Source organism: Chaetodon auriga, chromosome 4 (genome assembly GCF_051107435.1).
Source record: "Chaetodon auriga isolate fChaAug3 chromosome 4, fChaAug3.hap1, whole genome shotgun sequence".
In the NCBI taxonomy this organism is placed as follows: domain Eukaryota; kingdom Metazoa; phylum Chordata; class Actinopteri; order Chaetodontiformes; family Chaetodontidae; genus Chaetodon; species Chaetodon auriga.
Genome location: NC_135077.1, coordinates 15,527,489 through 15,545,092, shown reverse-complemented (window position 1 = coordinate 15,545,092; position 17,604 = coordinate 15,527,489). Strand labels below are relative to the sequence as shown.

Here is a 17,604-nt window from a genome sequence, read left to right as displayed (position 1 = left end):
TGGCGAAACACTACACTCTAAACCAGAAAAGTCAACACAGTGATGCTACAAGAGTCAGGGGGTCACCAAGGCCAATCCGATTCATCTGCTGGGGACCATGAATGTCCATACAAACATTCATGGCAAGCTGACTGACACTGGTATCTCTAGAACAATGCTGCTAGCGTGGCTCCACAGATTGGGTCTGACAGGAATTATAATCAGAGGTCAAAGTTTCAGCCTTTAATGGTCACATTTTGAACTCCCATCAAGAGATAATGCATCCTGTTAGCGAGCACATCTGCAGAATTTGTGGGCGACGACATGACCTGTTGTCTTATCTCTGGCCCTCTTTGTCTTTTAGGAAGTCAGTCAAACCAAAGATGGACCTCTTCTCCTCCCCCAGGGCCGAGGTATGTGGAGTAACATCTCTTTTTTGTTGTTGTTGCTTTGGTTACAGTCTCCATGGCCACCCACAGAGTAGCAACTTTTTAGTCAAACCACCACGCAGAATGCACTTCATCACCCTGTGAAACACCATGTGATCCTGTCAGCACCCCTGGCGTGACACACACACACACACACACACACACACACACACACACACACACACACACACACACACACACACACACACACACAGTCCTGCCCATGGCACTGCATTACAAAAAAGACATGTAAAAACACACTCTGCAAAAGAAACACCACACACATTGACTGATGTGACGGATCAATCAGGATGACTTCATTTGTCAAATGTTGTGTCACTCTTTTTCTCCTCTCTCTTGCCCGTGACTCTGTTGACCTCATCAATAGTTCCCGCCTCGCTTCACTTCCTTTTTTAATTTCTGTGTCTATCTCTCCTTTCATATTAAGCCTCTCTCACCCCCTCCTCCCCACTCCCTCCCCTCCCACCCTTCCCCTTAAACAACCTGTAAGTTTGCCCTTTCTTCCTTGTGTCTTTTCAAGGTTGCGACCATCTCTCATCCCCTCTCGTCCCCTCCTCTTCCTCTCCTTCACATCCTCTCATTTTTATTCTGCGCACACCCTCTCCTCTGACACCGTAAAGAAGCGGAGACAAACAGTGTTTATATTCTGTGGTCGTTTTCTCTAGAAGGGGGGTGTCTTGTGAAGTTGTGGAGCTGGTGTTGCTCAGACGCAGGTGTGCAGGAGGAGAATGCAGGGAGGTCAGAGGTTAAAGTGGTAATGACCTGCCAATTTAACTCTCCAAGGAGGCACAAAATGGCTTTTATCCTCTGTGCAATCAGCACCATCCCAGACTTACCTTTAAACACACATACACATGTGTTTGTACTTCTGTTCTTCTGAGGACCCTCATAGACAAACACATCCCCTAACCCTGACGCTAACTTTAACCATCACACCTAAATGCCTGACCCCAAAACTTACCCTGACCTCACCCTCACCGCGATCCTAAGTCAAACAAAGTCTAAATTCAGACAGCTCTTTGAAGAAGCCAGGAGCGACCAAAATGACCTCACCTTCCAAAAATGTCTTCACTTGTTAGTCTAAAACTCAAGTTGGTCCTCACAAAGGTAGAAGTACAGGAGCACACACATGCACATGCTTAATTACAGTCATCATAAGTGTCTGTTTTACAGTAAAGCAGTAGTGCCTTGAAGTAACTGTGAGTAATACTGTTTGTGTAGGAGTAATGATGTTGATAGTACAGTCAGACTGATGGATGACGACCATTACTTCACCTGTATGTATGCACTGTGGTCTTTACAGATAGACAGATAGATACTTTATTCATCCCCAAGGGAATTCACAACCAAGGGAAATTCATGTCTGTTATTAGGGTGTGTACCTGCACTGCAAATATCCCCTTCTTATTAAAGGACCAGTGTGTGACATTTAAGCAGGGCTATTGGCAGAATATGGCAGAAGTATGAAGACGTGTGTTTCCATTCATGTATAATCACATTAAAATAAGAATTTTTGTTTTAATTACCGTAGAATGAGCTCAGAGTCCATCATTTTTCCCTGCCATGTTTCTACAGTAGCCCAGAAAGGACAAACCGTCACTGAGACTAAATCCTACACACTGGGCTTTTAAGTAATTTTTGACTGTAATTCAGCCTTTAAAGTTTAATTTTAATAAAACTAGTGGAGACAGTTTTAGAGAAAGGCGCCCACACATTCTTTTCATTTATTTAGTGCAGCTACAGCACTGAAACATTACGTCTTTATCAGGTATACTCAAGAAGATCAAGAATAGTGCCTTATATGCACTGTATACTTGTACACATAATATACTTGTGTACTATACGTGGTTCAGCCCTTGTTTGGCCCCTCGATCGACCATCAGTTAAATCAAAAGACACGGATGTGCATTTGTGCACTTGTCTCTTCCATGCTGGGAAGTGCATGAAGTACTTTGCAGCTTTAAAACAGTCATAAATCTGGCAGTGCAGCATGTATTTCATACTCTTTCAAATGCAAATCTACTCATGTCAAGTATTTTCAGAAATCAGATGTAACTTTTCAGAGTGATCCAGCGTTCATCTATGTTCTTTTATTCATTCCTGTGAAATGTTGAGACGAGTAGTTTTCTGTTGGAGACAGGTTGTAGTATTTATATTAGAGCTGCAAGAATGAATCAGTTGACTGACGAACAATTGACTTATTAAATGTTTGTCATTTTGAAGGCAAAATGATCAAATTGTGAGAATTTGCTGCCTTTGCTTTGAGTTTTATTTATTTATTAGCTTATTTGTCAGGCACACTTCAACAAACAATGCAACAGCTTGCATTATGTATTCCACATAGGATATCAGGCCAAGGCTAATTGTGGAGCGCCTGCTCCTTGTTAGGCTTTTCTACTATGACACATCATCATTACCAAAAGTGCCTAAGTTAAATTGAATGCATAGAAAATAGTGGCAGTTTCATACATGTAACACAATCATATAAAAATGACAATATTTATACAACATTGCAGTCACGTATTGTGTATGTGTGCATGTGTATATTTTGGCTGACCAAACTATTCATTGACTCATCGAGAAAACAATCAACAGTTTAATTATGCAAATAATCATCAGTTAATGCCCTGATTCATTCATTCATGTGGTGGCAGATTTTTCTTATACTTGTTCTTGGAAAATACGCTTTTTAGGATACAGCTACAGACACACGTGCCTCAATAAGCTTGAGATTTTTTTGCAGTGTGAATGTTTGTGTGTTTGATGCCCTTTTTTTTCTTTTTCTTTTTTTTCCCCTTTTCCATAAATGGCTGTTTATACTGTATATAGCCTATAATGTGAGTAGATGTCTGCAGGTGAAGTGTGTATGTTTCTGCAGCTCTTGAACTCCTGTGTGCTTTATCCCCTTGGAAAAGCATTTAACTTTTCCTGACCTTCCACGGCACAGAAAAAGGTACAGCTCTTTTACACACACATGCACACACACACACACACACACACACATGCACACACACACTGTACTGTGTCTCTCTGGACACTCCAGTGGTGTTTTATTGCCAAACTAAGAGCAACAACACCATTTTACTCTCTCCTCCCTCCCCCTCTCTCTGCCTCCCCTCCCTCCCACACAGAAGTAAAACATTGGTGTACTCTACTCACGAAGCAGCCAGCCTACTCAACATTTATTTTAGCTCTCTCTTTTTCTCTCTGAGAAAAATGAGTGCTCATCTGTGTGTTTGCGTGTTTTTGTGTGCGTCCTGCCGTGTGTTTTATCAGGGCGGGGAAGTGGCTGTTAAGCCCCGTCCAAACAATGATCAATGGCTGGTCTGTGCCTGATGGATAAGAGGACAGCGCAGGCATTTGTCACAGTAGAGCTGGTGCAAGCGTTAGTGTTTACGCTACAACACTTCATTCCACTTCACGTAGTATTAGCTCAGGCTTAGCCCCAAACAGCATGATGAGTAATTGTTGTTGGCTGTGGCACTATGAGCTTCAAACAAGGTCAATGGGACAGGCTGCTCTCGGTTTGCATGATTTTAGTGATGCTCAAGCTGAAGGGATGGTTTGTCTGACGTGGCAAAATTGGGGAATGACAGGCAAAGAAGCAGGAATAGATAAAGGAGAGAAGAGAGGCAGAGAGGCGAAAAGATGGGAAAATGGCAAAATTTCAAGTGAAAACCTCATGAAATTAGAAAATTGAAAATCAAGCAGTTCCTAATCGACCGAGGCTCAGCCTGTCTTCTTTTGCAGTGAGAGCCATTAGAGCAGAAATTAGATCTAGTTTAGATAAAGACCTATCCGAGCCACAAAGGCTGATATGCAGGTATGCTTTGTACTGATCCTCACCAGGAACCAGCAGCTCAGATGTTCACTTTTACCTGTGTTACGAACTGAAATTTAGCTGTCAAAGGTTTATTGGTGCATGTGGATGCAAACCATTATAATGCAATATCTAAAGATTTATTTAGCAGTTTGATAGAAGAAATTCGAGACCAGCAGAATCATTGTTTTTTTTTACCAGTTTACCTCAGTGGACATGTTTCTCTGCACCTAGTTTAAACTGAAGGTTTAAGATCATGCATTCATATGTTAGCAGGTTAAATGAGTCTATGTTAGCTGAGTTTACACAGCCTCACCACTCCATTTTTTATATTAACAATATATCAACGACTGTCTAAAATAAGAGGTGAGTCACAGTGCTGAAACTGCAGAGAATTATACCTTAACCCTGCAGGTTCTTCTGAGCTCTTCAGCGAGTGATAGCTCACTGTTTTGGTCTCACAGCAAATTAATTGTTTGGTGCACTCTCACCACTCTCATTAGCCTCGTATGCAGCAGCAGCAGCAGGAAGCTGTCTTCTGCAGGATAGCTCGGATAGAACCGCTGCACTCTGCCTGTCAGGCGCACACAAAGATGGAGACTAGATTACGAACTTAGTGGACCATTGGCTGCTAAGCTAGCCCAGATCTGATTTTCTCAGGAGTTGGTGGGGACCAAAGCAGAGCCAAAAGAGGAGTAACTGTTGGACTTGCGGTGATCAGTTCACCAGAAATATGACCTCAAATGAACGCTAATCCTGCACTGTGTTTACTGAATGTCTGAAAATGCAATTTCTTGCCAACATGTTAGCCATGAGTTTATACGTTTTAAGGCTTCTGTCTTCTGACATTTAGTAGTCAAAAAAATAAATGAATTCAGCTTTAACTTGCCAAAGATCTGTTTGTAAAAACTGTGTTGTAACACCAAAGTGCACGCTGTAGTTTCTGTGTGTGACAGCTGAGAGGCAGATGTGACCTGCACACACACACAGATACACATCCTGTGCAACCTGTGCTCATTCTTGTATGGATATTCAAGCATATCCTCCTGTGATCCTTCACTCCAGGCCATCTACGAAGTGGGCCATCTGCTTGAAAAAATACACTTTCATTAAACGTCAGGGAGAGAGAAAAAAAAAAAAAAGCCCAATTCTCATCTCCACCTCCCTATTGCCAGACTAACGAGCTGAGGGTTTAACAAGCTCATTAAGGCGGGGTCGGCGCGAGTCTAATTGTACCGGATGATTGCTGCCGGGCATGGCTGAACCCAAGGGTTGTGTGGCTACATTTAGAGGCTGATCCTTCGCTGGGCACAGTAGGGACACCAACACAGAATACCTGCTCTGGATAAATTAGAGTGTATATTTAGTGAGAGAAGACAGAATGATCTGATTGTTTGCTTCGCTTGGCTGGTCAAATGATGAAAATGTCATCAAGGAGGTCATTGTGTTCCACACAGACAGATTGGAAAGGATGCAGTGTGGCTGCGTTGAATTCTGATCTGTGTGGGTAATCATAGAATAAAGCTCTTTCTCTATGATTTAAAGGGCAGTGCCTGAGAATTGCATGTTTGTTAGTCCACCAAACAAATCGTGCCCACAGATCTTGACATCTGGCCAGATTGTGACAGCTTGGTTTCATAATTGCTGCCTACATCTTAAAGTTTTAAAGGCTCTGCGCACCTATGCGACACCCACACAGGTGATATCACATATTTTGACTGATTATACCACTTCTCGTGTCTATTCCTCTAGTGTTTGCCTTGCTCCAATTATTAGAATGGTACAAACTACAACTTTAACGTTCTTATTAGCTGAAGCAACCAGGTGACCTGTGAATTCACAACCTATAGCTAAAAACATCTAGTCTTGTGTCTGGTATTGTGTTTTCCTGGCTGATACAACAGTCCACCAAAAACATCAGTTCAACTTCTCGTACATGCAGCAACAAGCGTCAACTGAAAGTGTCCCTCTGATTCATTAGGGAGAAAGGAGACAATATACACTCCCCTTGCAATCAGAAATCGTCTAGCAGTGCTTTATGATGGAGTTTCACTCGGCATGAAAGTGTATTTTTGTCTGTCGTCTGTGTTTCTGTCTCGTTTTTGCAGTGTGAGACATTGTTAAAGGTGTCACTGTTACAAAATTCCTCTTTTTGATTGTTTTCCCCGATTTTCCCCTTTTTATCCTTTTCTTTATCTCAGGTTATTTTTGCTTGGCAGATGCTAAAAAGCAGTCTGTGACACACACACAAGAGCCTCTTTTTCTACATCTTTTTAAATAGCACGCACTCATACAATTGACCGCTGTATCGCTCACAGCACAGTTGTTATAGGTCGCTCATCGAGTCAACCACTTGATTAGTTGGCTGAGCTGTTAGTAGAGACACAGAAAGACAGTGAGGGAAAAAATAACAAATTGGATGAAAGAAACTGACTGAAACAGACACAAACGAAAACGACAAGTTAAAGGATGAAGAGGTGGAACAATGATGGTGAGGAGATGGAGAGGGGGAGATGAAAGGAGGTATTGAGAGAGGGGGAATTGGTTTGTCACATCATATTTAGTGTTAGTGTTGGAGATAGTATCTTATCGCCTCAAACACATTTTCACATCTATAAATTACAGCCAGCGGCAGGTCAACACTACAATAAAACAGCGGCTGGAATAATGCATTAAAAATAGCAGCCCTGAATTCAGCGTGTGTGTGTGTATGTGTGTACTGGCATTTGCGTGTATGTGTCCTCAGGGTCAGGGTAATCTCAGTAGATTGTTAATCCAGCCCGCTCCCTCACTCCCCAGCTTCATTAATCTGCCATCAGCCTCTGTCTCATTTTCTGTGGACACACACACACTCCCTGCACACACACTCATTCATTCACACACAGGCACATATGCACTTGGACGTTGACTTTAAAGGTGCAATCCTTACGTTTTTCAACACGTCAATCTGTCAATCTTAATGGCTGCAGCATTTTTCAGCAATAGCCGTGCAGGATTCACATTGCGTACCCATGTTCAAAGGAAAGGATGCATGCAGGCACTGGGTGTGATGGAAAGAAAAAGCTGACGCTGAGTATTCTGATGAGGAGCTCTAGTTGCTGCCCGCTGTCTTTTTTACTGCCCATAATTGCTTTGCCTCCTTGTAAGCAGTTAGCTGAGTTGGTCTCCTGTTGCATTTCTGAGTAGCTGTTCAAAGTGCGTTTGCTGCCCCCGGTGGTTAATTTATTCAAGCACACTTAATGTTATCGCTTCAGAACTAAGGGCGTTTACACACCTACAGTTCGTTTGCTCTGGTCTGAGTGGTGTGTTTCTTCCCTTGGTTTGGTTTCCTGCCACACAGAGAAAAATCCAGGCAAGCCAAAATGCAGCACTGCAAGCCACGTGAGAACGTTGGTTCTGCTCAATGGTCAGATGTGTTCAGGGCAAGAGCAAGAACGCAACGTACTGTACTGTGTTGCACTGTCGTACCACTTCCAGGTCTGACCTCGATTCATTCTCTGGCTAGTTGCTAGCACTTGTTAAATTAGCTCATCTGTATCCCACTATGAAAAGCACACCTGGCTTTTGGGGGCTGCTTCTGCTTCACTTGAACTTGTAGGGTACATCTAACAGGTCGGATCACGTTCCCACCACAAACGAACCCCCTCAGAGTTTATTTGAGACCAGACTGAGACCTCCTCCTCCAAGGAGTCTCAGTGTTTTGGTTCGAGTGCCATTCCTGTGTTCATACCTGCACAAGCAAATCACAAACATTCGCTGTCCTTTTAGCACTAATTTGGTCTCAGCCCACTTGTGCATCTTTAGCCGCTACATGCTCACTATGTTCTCCAGGTACTCATCCACGCTGTCTTCTGTCATTTGGTGCTGGGCAGGTAGTTTAGAGTAAGCCGCGTTAATCAAGAGCTTTTTCACTGAAAACTGCTGTGCTGCCTCCTGTGGTTGGAAACAGTGATGGTAAGAGTGATGAGACTGAACCACAACAATAAAGTTACAGACCACAAAAAACAAAACAATGTGCTAAATGATTCTAAAACACAGAGTAGAGTTGAGGGGAACAGTAGAGTCCATGATCATGTGTGGGTTCATTGCTACGAGCCACAATGTGTGCATTGTTCATTTGACTTATAGTTAATATACATTCACTGATTTGTCCATCAAAGGGTTAAAACTGTAAGTTTATCTCGCACTTGCACTCACACTCGCACTCGTCAGTCATTCAGTCAGTCAGTCACTCTGTCACTGTCTTGTGATGATTATCACACAGAGTCGTTCACTTTGAAACAACCACATGAAAACAGCAGCGATCTGTCAGCGCTCTGCAGCCCTGTACCTCTGTTAAACTTTCACTTTTCTTATCTCCTCCTCCTCCTCTTCCTCCTCTTCCTCCTCCTCTTCTTCACCTTCCTCCCACTGCTTTAACCACTCGGCATTCTTTTTTGGTCTCGCTGTACCTCTCCTGATTCTCCACCTCTCATTAGGTTCACCGTCTCTACTGATTGCTCTCCTACTGTGGTTAATTTCTTTCTTTCTTTTTCTTTCTTTCTTTCTTTCTTTCTTTCTTTCTTTCTTTCTTTCTTTTCTTGTTTCTTTCTTTCTTTCCTTCTCTCAAACTTGTGTGTGCATTGAGCTGCTTGTGTGTGCAGGTACTCAAAGGGAAGAGTGTGCAGGTGTGCTTGCTTTGCGGCACATGTGCACATCAGGTTGGATTTATTGTTACACAGTAACAGTACTGTTACTGTGAGATGAGTATTGTAGCTTGTGTGTGTGTATGGTTGTGCATTTGTAAAAGCTTTCATATATATATGTGTGTGTGTGTGTGTGTGTGTGTATATAAGAGGCTACTTTATCATCTGTCTGTTCGAGGAGTCTCTGCAAAAGGACAGAAAAATGTTTAAAGCATCAGTAGTGACTCTACTGAGCTCTACTTTAAATGCAAATTCAGCTGTGGCAAGCTTTAATTCCAGACCCACTGATGCTAACCAGGATGCTCAAGCATCCTTCCCCCCCACTCACACACACACGCCCACACACACACCCTTGCATTGCAGCGTGGCATCTCCTCAGGCTGTACCACTTTTGTAGACTCCTCATAAGCTTTCTACTTCATCGCCCACAGACATCCACTCACTCACACACACACACACACACACACACACTTTTTCACACACTCTTTCACACACTCACACTGATGCAAAAATAGCTGTATTTTAGTTGCGCTGCATACATGAATGTAGTGCTGAAATGGCCAGTTAATCGATGAATCAAGAGCGATTGACAGTTTACATAACTCACAACTTCAGTCATTGATCAAGCACGAATGCTTAAAATTTGATGGTTACAGCTTCTCAAATGTGAGATTTGCTGTTTTATATCATGATAAATGTAACATTACACTGTGAAAACATTTACATATTTGTTGATGATGATGAGTCCTAACACACGCACACACACACTTTCAGAGGCTTACAATAGGTTCACCAATATTATTAAATATCACACATTGCTTGCAAAGATGGTGTCTGCTCCAGAGAAACACAGAACAGCTGTGTAACGACACGTGAAGTGATCTTTGTCTAGCATCTCTTCTTTCTCATTTCCTCTCTTTCTTTTGCCCTTTCTGTTTTCTGCTGTCTCTCTCACACACACTCACACACACACACACACACACACACACACACACACACACACACCTCAGGGTTTCATTTCTTTTCATATCAATCCTCTCACTTCCTCACAAATATTTCCTCTTACAGTAAATAAATTCATTCTTGTCTTCTCTGCATCCCTTCACTCTCTCTGTCTCGCTTTCTCACACACACACACACACACACACATGCACACACACATTCATCTTACTCTCCAAACTTCACTCCTTTTGTGTATCAAGACTCTAATTTGCTCATGAATCTTAACTTTGTCAAACTGAAAAAATCCAGCATCCCTTCTGCCTCTCTCTCTCTCACTCACACCAAAAAGTGTGTGAAGTCTTACCTGTCCGCTCTCACCGTCTCTTCTCTCTCTGTGTGAAGTGTGTCCGTTTCTCCTCCGTCGTTCCTCTCTCCTCTCACTGACTTGGCCGTGTGTGTGTGTGTGTGTGTGTGTGTGTGTGTGTGTGTGTGTGTATGTGTGTGTGTTTGTATGTGTGTGTATGTGTGTGTGGGTCTCTTTTCTGTGTGTGTATTTGTGTGCGCGTCCCAGGCGATGTTTGACTTTCGCGGCAACGGCAAGGCGGAGTTGAACCTGAAGAGGGGAGAGGTGATCTTCCTGCTGCAACGAGTCAACGCCGACTGGCTGGAGGTAAGAACGGAGAGAGAGTGGGAGAGTGGAAGAGGGAGGGGGAGAGAAAGAGAGAGAGAGTGAGAGAGAGAGGGAGGGAGGGAGAGAGGGAGGGAGAGATGTAGAGAAGGAGAAAGGGAGGGAAAGAGTGGGAGAGTGGAAGGCAGAAAGACAGATGAGAGTGAGGGAGAGATGGGAAAGATATGGAGGAGGTGGAGGGGGAGAGGGGACATGAGCCAAAAAGTCAGTGAAAGATAGAAAAATGGAAAAAGAGAAGGAGGCATCTTGATTGGGACGGTGGAGGGAGGAGTGAGGAGAAAGAACCAAAGAGGAGGGTGATGGCAAGAGATGGAGAACATTGAAGGGAAGGAGAGAAGGAAACAAAGAAAGATGGAGAAAAAGAGCAAAAGGGGGGAGAGAAGGAGGGAAGAGGCAGAGATGAACGAGAGAGATGGAGGGAGGCAGAAAAGTGAAGGGATTAAGTAATAGACTGAATGAAAAGATAAACGAGGAGATTAGGTGGGGATTGTGTTGCCACCAGAATGGATTACAGGACCACTTCTCTTCCAAAAGATGCATGACACAAAATGTATGTACTCTGTCTGCAAGAGGCTGCACGGACCGCCTTCATGCCGTGCGACACTTGTGTACTTTTTATGAGGTTATGGATGCTGATGGGCTTATAAAGAGACAATCTTCCCAGTTTTGTGTGGAAGATCTGACCTCAACTCCATCCATGAACCGGAGCGTGAACCAGGCCTCCAGCACCAGTGCCCGACCTCACTAGTGCACATGTGGCTTAACGTGGGCAAAACCCTGCAGACCCCTCCTAGAAGAGTGGAGGCTGTCTCAGCAGCACATGAATGTCAGTGGTTTGGATGATGTAATCAAAAATATCAGTGTCCACATACTTTTGGCCATAGAGGGTATATATATTTTATTTTATTCCGTTTTTTTTTACTTTTAACTTTATTATCTTTACCTTGCCAAATGTTTTAAATGCACAAAACACTCCCCCCACAAGTAACAGCAGTCAAAAAGTTAATTACAGAGTATAATGCGCCTTTAAAAATAAAAGTTAAAACTCGTGTCATCCCCACGTCGCAGCTGCAGAACACAGTGACCATAAAGTATCTCCGCCGGTGTGATTGGAGGCGCCCTGCTCCAGTTTCCTTCAGAGGAACAATTACTTAATGAACAAAATGTCCTGGTTACACACTGCAAGTGTCACGTGTAAGACATCCAAAAACGGGATGTGGGACATTTTAATTAGCTGCTCAACATAAAAATGCAACACTGGAACTTCGGTGCCGGCAAATAGTTGTGACAGAAATTGTGCTTTGTCACAGAAAGCACTTAAAGCAAGATCAGGAAACACAAATGTGTAAGGTGTTGAGATATGAGTGTGAGAGAGACGCTGGGAGTGGGTGAGTGGGAGAGAGAGAGAGAGGGAGGGAGGGAGAGGGAGGAGGTGGAAGCTGATGTGGTGGGAGAGAGTGAGAATCAACATGGAGGAGGAGGACGATGCACTTATCCTGCCCCTAGCTTTCTAGAGGGATCCAAAAAATCGTAACAGAAAAGGCTGTTAATAATAACCTTACACAACACTGCAAAACACTGTTTTGTTGTTCTTTTTTGGCAACTTTGCAGCCATGCTAGTAGCAAGCCTTTTGTTTTTTTTGGGAGGGGGGGGGGTTGGGTGAGGTTAATGTAACACTTGCAACTTGTGAAAAGTTGACTGAGTGCCTTTGATTTAGTCAGTGGACAGAGTGGCTGTGGGTGGAAAACGTGACAAATCCAACTGGCAAGAGTGGCGCATCAAGGTAAACGTTTCAAACACACCAGTGGAGAGACACCTGAACAGCTTCAGGGCTCTCAAAACAGGACTCACAGGTAGAATTTAAAACTGAGACCTTATTAAAATGATGAACTGTGTGTTGGACAGCCTGACAGCTGTAGGAATGAGAAGGTAACCCCTCTGCTGCAGCCTCTCTCTCCACAGACAGTCATTTATACATGTATCACTCAGGTTGTCCTTTGTTGTCCTGTGAAGTAAATGTGACTTTTCTTACACTGAACAACTATTACTAATATAGTTTGTTATTGCCTAAAAGCTTGGGCTTTAAATGTGAACGTTTTCTAAATGTGCCCCCTTTCCTTGAACATGTGCACGTTTTGCATCCCTGCACTCGGTGAAGCTGCCAGAGTCGATGGCCAACAGTAAAGAGAGTGGTTGAACTGAGCAGCCATGAGGTGTTAATGTGGCTTTTTACAGCGTGATACCGTCACCTGTCACCAGTGAACCTGTTTACCTGTGGAACGTTCCAAACAGGTGTTGTTGGAGCATTTCACAATTTTCCCAGTCTTTAGTTGCTCCCGTCCCATATTGTTTGAAACGTGTTGCTCCATTAAATTCAGAAAAAGCAGATATTTACAAAAATCAATGAAGTGCATGAGGAGCAAATTATCACATCCTGCTTTAAGTATGTGCTATGCCACACCCTAACTATTTTGGAATCAGGGCTGTAAAACAGTTTGCTTGTGTGAGTGTTTATGCACGCACACACACACACACACACACACACACAGACACCAAGGGTGCAGTAGAAAGGCTAGATTGTTGTGTTGAGTGCTTGTAACATCAGTAGGATCTTATGAACAGGATAATTAGTCTGGGAAACTTCTCTCTCGATGCACATCCGCGCTGCTTTCTTCTGTTCCTTCTTTATATCATCAACCCATCTCATCACTGCATCCGCCCCCCATCGCTCCGCCTTTGGGGACTCGTCCTGCATTTCTCATCGTCTCTTTATATTCTCATCTGTCCTCCCGTCTTCTCTTCAGGGCACAGTGAACAATCAGACAGGTATTTTCCCACAGTCCTTTGTGAAGATCATCAAGCCCCTCCCTGAGAGTGACACAGAAGGTGAGGGCGAAGGCCACACCTACAGCTGCCTGCGCTGCTTCCTGCTCACCCCCAATGGAGTCGACACCAGGTTTGTTCCGAGGCGTGTGTGTGTGTGTGTGATTATGACATAATCCGTCATTTGGATATCGATGAGTACGCAGGACATCTGTTGTTAGATGATTCTATCAGAAAAGTTGTATGCAAAAGAAACATTTGTAATGCATTTAAAGGCATTTAAAGGTCTACATTAGAAATTGTAGAAATCTGTAACAATTTGAATATTTTTTTGCGTTCCCTCAGAAATTAAAGGTATTTTTTTAAGTGGATTGTAAATCTGCTTTAGATGACTGTGTGTTCCTTCTTCCAGAGATGTGTGTGTACAAGAGAACCTCACCATCCAGCCGTCGTACAAGGACCTGCTGTCTCGTATGAGGTAGGCGTGCACCAAATTTAGTGGCATCTCGTGGTGAGGTTGCATACTCCGAATCCCTCACCTCGCTCTCTCCTTTGGTGGCCCCTAAAAACGCAAAAAACATGGAAGATGCTTTGTAGAACTGGTGGTTTATTAGTGAAAAGAAGCTTGTTTTAGGGTAACGAAAGTGCAGAGATTCTTATTAACAGGTGATTAAACACTTCTGAAAACATAGTTATGAATGTTTACTTTCTCCCAATAGATCCCCCTAAAATCCTCACACTGGACCTTTAATATCACCGTCTTTGATAATACTGGAGCCATTTTTGGGGAGGTTTGATGGACCTTCAAAAGTGTGTTTCATGTCATGTTTTTATTTCATTTACACCCATGTGGCAAACAGTGATTGAGAGAAACATGAGGATCAATTTTGTGGGTGTTAAGAGCTGACTGTTGTTTTGCTGTGAAGGAGACAGTGACTGTATGCAACCTCACACCTGTGAGTGAATTACAACACCTTCCTGGAAACGTGATAATGGAACATGAAACTGACATATTTGATGAAGGCTTGAAGTGAAGGCAGCAAAGCAGGCGACGATTACACTATTTTTGAATCAGCACATCATAATCACATTAAGAATCTTATGTAAGCCCTTTCCCCATTTCCCGCTTTTCTTTATGTCACATAATTACATCAGTGAAAAAGTACTAATCGTTGAATCTCTGACCTCGGCTTTGTCAAGCCTTTGTGTGAATCCATTTTAATAAATTAGACTTAAAAAGATGGTGATTTAAAATCGCAATTTAAAGCATTTTGTCCTCAAATCTTTGCCCAGCAGAGCAGAATTCCTTATCTCATGTTCCCCCTGGAGATGCAGCGATGAAGTAAGGTGATTGCTGACCTTTGTGATGACACTTTTACCTTTTCACTCCATTCGTATTTTTTCCAGCGCAAACAAGGATGAGTCCATTAATTCACCGGCCTGCCCTGAGGGGCAGCATATTTAGCCGCTGTGCACAGCAAACCTGCAAATTGCCAGTTGGCAATCATCACAGTTAGTCAAATTAGTTCCTGCGGGACCGCCGACTTCCTCCCACCCCCCCTGCACCACCATCACTAGATACATACGCTCATTACACCATCATATCCGCTTTTCTCTGTCTTTTTCTCTTTCATTGTCCCTCTCCCTCTATCTCTCATTATCTAGTAATTTAGATAGGTGAGCGCTGTGGTGATTAGCCCTCCCCATCCATAATCAGTTCATTTCTTCTGCTTATCTGCTCATTATTGTTTTTCTGTGTTCAGGCGTATTGTGCCCTGGAGTAGAATGGATGAGACCCTGGTCTTGAGTTTTAATATGGCTTAGCACTGATAAAGGGAGGGGGAGAATGAAGAGAATGGGGGAGGAGAGGGTGGTGGTGAAGCTATGAGGAGAAAGTACATAGGAAAAGAGAAGAGAGCATTGCATCGTGTGAAAGAGGAAAGAGGAAGCTGTAGCGGAAGGAGGGCAGCAACTTAAAATGCCGCTACTAGATAATGAAATAAATCAAAATAAAATGCGATAAAACCAGTGAATTTGATCAGCTCTCATGCAGAATCACATCAACGTGTGATTATTACTGATTTTGTTCCTTGTGTGATTATAAATTTGCAAGATTATCATTAATACGTTTTAACATGTAATATTTTGACATTCGATCACACTCACAGTATCAGTGTTAGCAGAGAGAGGCTTTGTCAGTGCTGCTGGTGGTGATCAGGGGTGGGCGATATGTCCCTGAAATAAAATCACAATATTTCTAGGTTTTTCTGCAATAATGCTATTCCTGACAAGTGTGGAGTGTGTCTTGCCAAAGATTCGGTGATGCTATTGTCAGCCAGTGCACATTTTCTGCTTGGTTCAGAACTCACAATAGCTGAGCTCTCCTTGCAGGATTTTTGGCTCCCGTCGTGCACTGACGGGAGCGCTAACATCAGTTCGAACTGAGAGGATGAGAGAAACGTTTTCAAGTTACAACCAAATCCAGCTGCCCATGATTCAACCCTCTGTGGATAACCATGACCTGGATGAGAGAGAATCTCCACAGACATCTCTCCTCGTATTCAGCCGGGTGCTACTGCTCGAGGTGGTGAAATAAGTTTGTGGTGCTGCCCCTTTTGTTGTTACAGCCGTCTTTCACTTCTTACATTGCAGTAGTTGTGAATCTGATCTTTTGAAGGTCTGAAGTCGCTCCCCTTTTTGGCGCTAACTCTTCAACCATGGAGCCAGTGGCAGCGTTACTCTCGCTTTCAGCCATGCTTGTTGTTGCTGTGTGTAACGATAGGATGTTGTTACGCCAACAAGTGAACGATACAGTATGATATGGTGATACTGTGATACTTCTTGTGATACTACTGAATAACTACTCTTGTATCGGAGTATGTACATTACCATACCAGCACTAAAAGAGAGAGATCCTCATATGTTCATTTTCTACAGGACTCAGATTGGAAATGCATGCCCTCTAAAAAGTCCTTTCATTGCTGGTGGCAGGAAGCCACTTTGAGTACCTTTCTGCATGTCCTTCATCAGATGTAATACTTCATCATGTTGTGCCTCCAGGACTCCTGCAGTAACCCTCATTAACTGTGACTGTTTCTCTTTATTTCTGTGTCTGTCTCTTATTAATTCCCATACACAAACTGTCTGTTTATGTTGGAGAATGTGAATATAGAGAAGGTGCTGCCGTTGTCAAACTTCATATCTGCACTCATTACCCATTTCCTTTGGTCCGGCACATGTTTTCTTGGTGATAATTTTCAGAGCAAAATTTTAATTAAACTTGAATATATCAACAAAGGCCTTGTGGGGCCAGTCATTTCCTTCACTGGAAGCATGGTGCAGGGCGTTCCTTTAATGCAGTCATTAAATATGTTCATGGCTTTTAACATTACACAACCACTTAATATAAAAGAAACATATAAAAGCATGTTTATTCTCATAGAGCAGTCTAAATAAGAACCCCCGCACAATAGTGATAAAATGATGGTGATGATAATAAAAGACAAAACCTAATGAAAGCAATACAAGTGAGACAAAATAAAATAGGAATTGAAAAAAAGAAGTATTGATAAATTAATGCATAATTACATTCACTCGATGTAGTATCACATTCGACAGCTTGATTAAGCAAATATGAAAAAGCTGCTTTTGCTGATCTTTGAATTTGATCTCTGTATGAACCTGAGTCACACATGTTCTACATGAAAAACCCAAACATGTTGTTTAAATATCTGAAGTCACCCCTTGAAGTCATTTCTCGTCCTTGTCTTTCTTCAGGAACGTCTTCAAGGTGGAAGACATCGCCCTGAACTACCGCGATCCCGAAGGCGACCTCATCCGTATCCTCGATGACGAGGACGTCCAGCTGATGATCAAGGAGGGGAGAAGGCAGCAGGGCAAAGTCAAGAGACCTGTCAATCAGTTTCCATGGGAACTGCATGTGACCTTGATCTCTGACCTTTCTGTTTACAACACTGAGGCCTGAGAGAATGAAAAGAATAGGGAAGGAGACATTTAGTGAGTTTGGGTCCATGTAAACATTTTCAAACCAGTTTGATATTAAGCCGAATACCAGACCTGACCAGTAATAACTGCTCATCTGCTCATGAGTGGAAAATAATGAGAGTGGAGTGGTACCACAGGATCTGAGTTACCACCATGTTTTTATTTCTCACAACTTTTCTTCTTCTAAAGTTTCGGCCTTCTCCAGCTTGAGA

General features: G+C 42.9%; 2 protein-coding genes across 2 annotated transcripts in view; one reads left to right on the top strand and one right to left on the bottom strand.

Annotated features, from left to right (window-relative positions):
* The window catches only part of pvalb7 (parvalbumin 7), a 35,725-nt gene extending 25,270 nt beyond the window's left edge, over window positions 1-10,455 (bottom strand). The window contains exon 1 of the mRNA XM_076729065.1: window positions 10,240-10,455. The gene's annotated coding sequence lies outside the window, so the exon portion shown is untranslated. The remainder of the gene's footprint in view (window positions 1-10,239) is intronic.
* Window positions 1-17,394, top strand: part of ncf4 (neutrophil cytosolic factor 4) — a 28,725-nt gene extending 11,331 nt beyond the window's left edge. The window contains exons 6-10 of the mRNA XM_076729066.1: window positions 344-392; window positions 10,447-10,545; window positions 13,369-13,520; window positions 13,800-13,865; window positions 17,165-17,394. Of these exons, the coding sequence (XP_076585181.1) occupies window positions 344-392; window positions 10,447-10,545; window positions 13,369-13,520; window positions 13,800-13,865; window positions 17,165-17,372 (574 nt within the window). The 3' untranslated portion in view covers window positions 17,373-17,394. The remainder of the gene's footprint in view (window positions 1-343; window positions 393-10,446; window positions 10,546-13,368; window positions 13,521-13,799; window positions 13,866-17,164) is intronic.
* The last annotated feature ends 210 nt before the right edge of the window (window positions 17,395-17,604 follow it).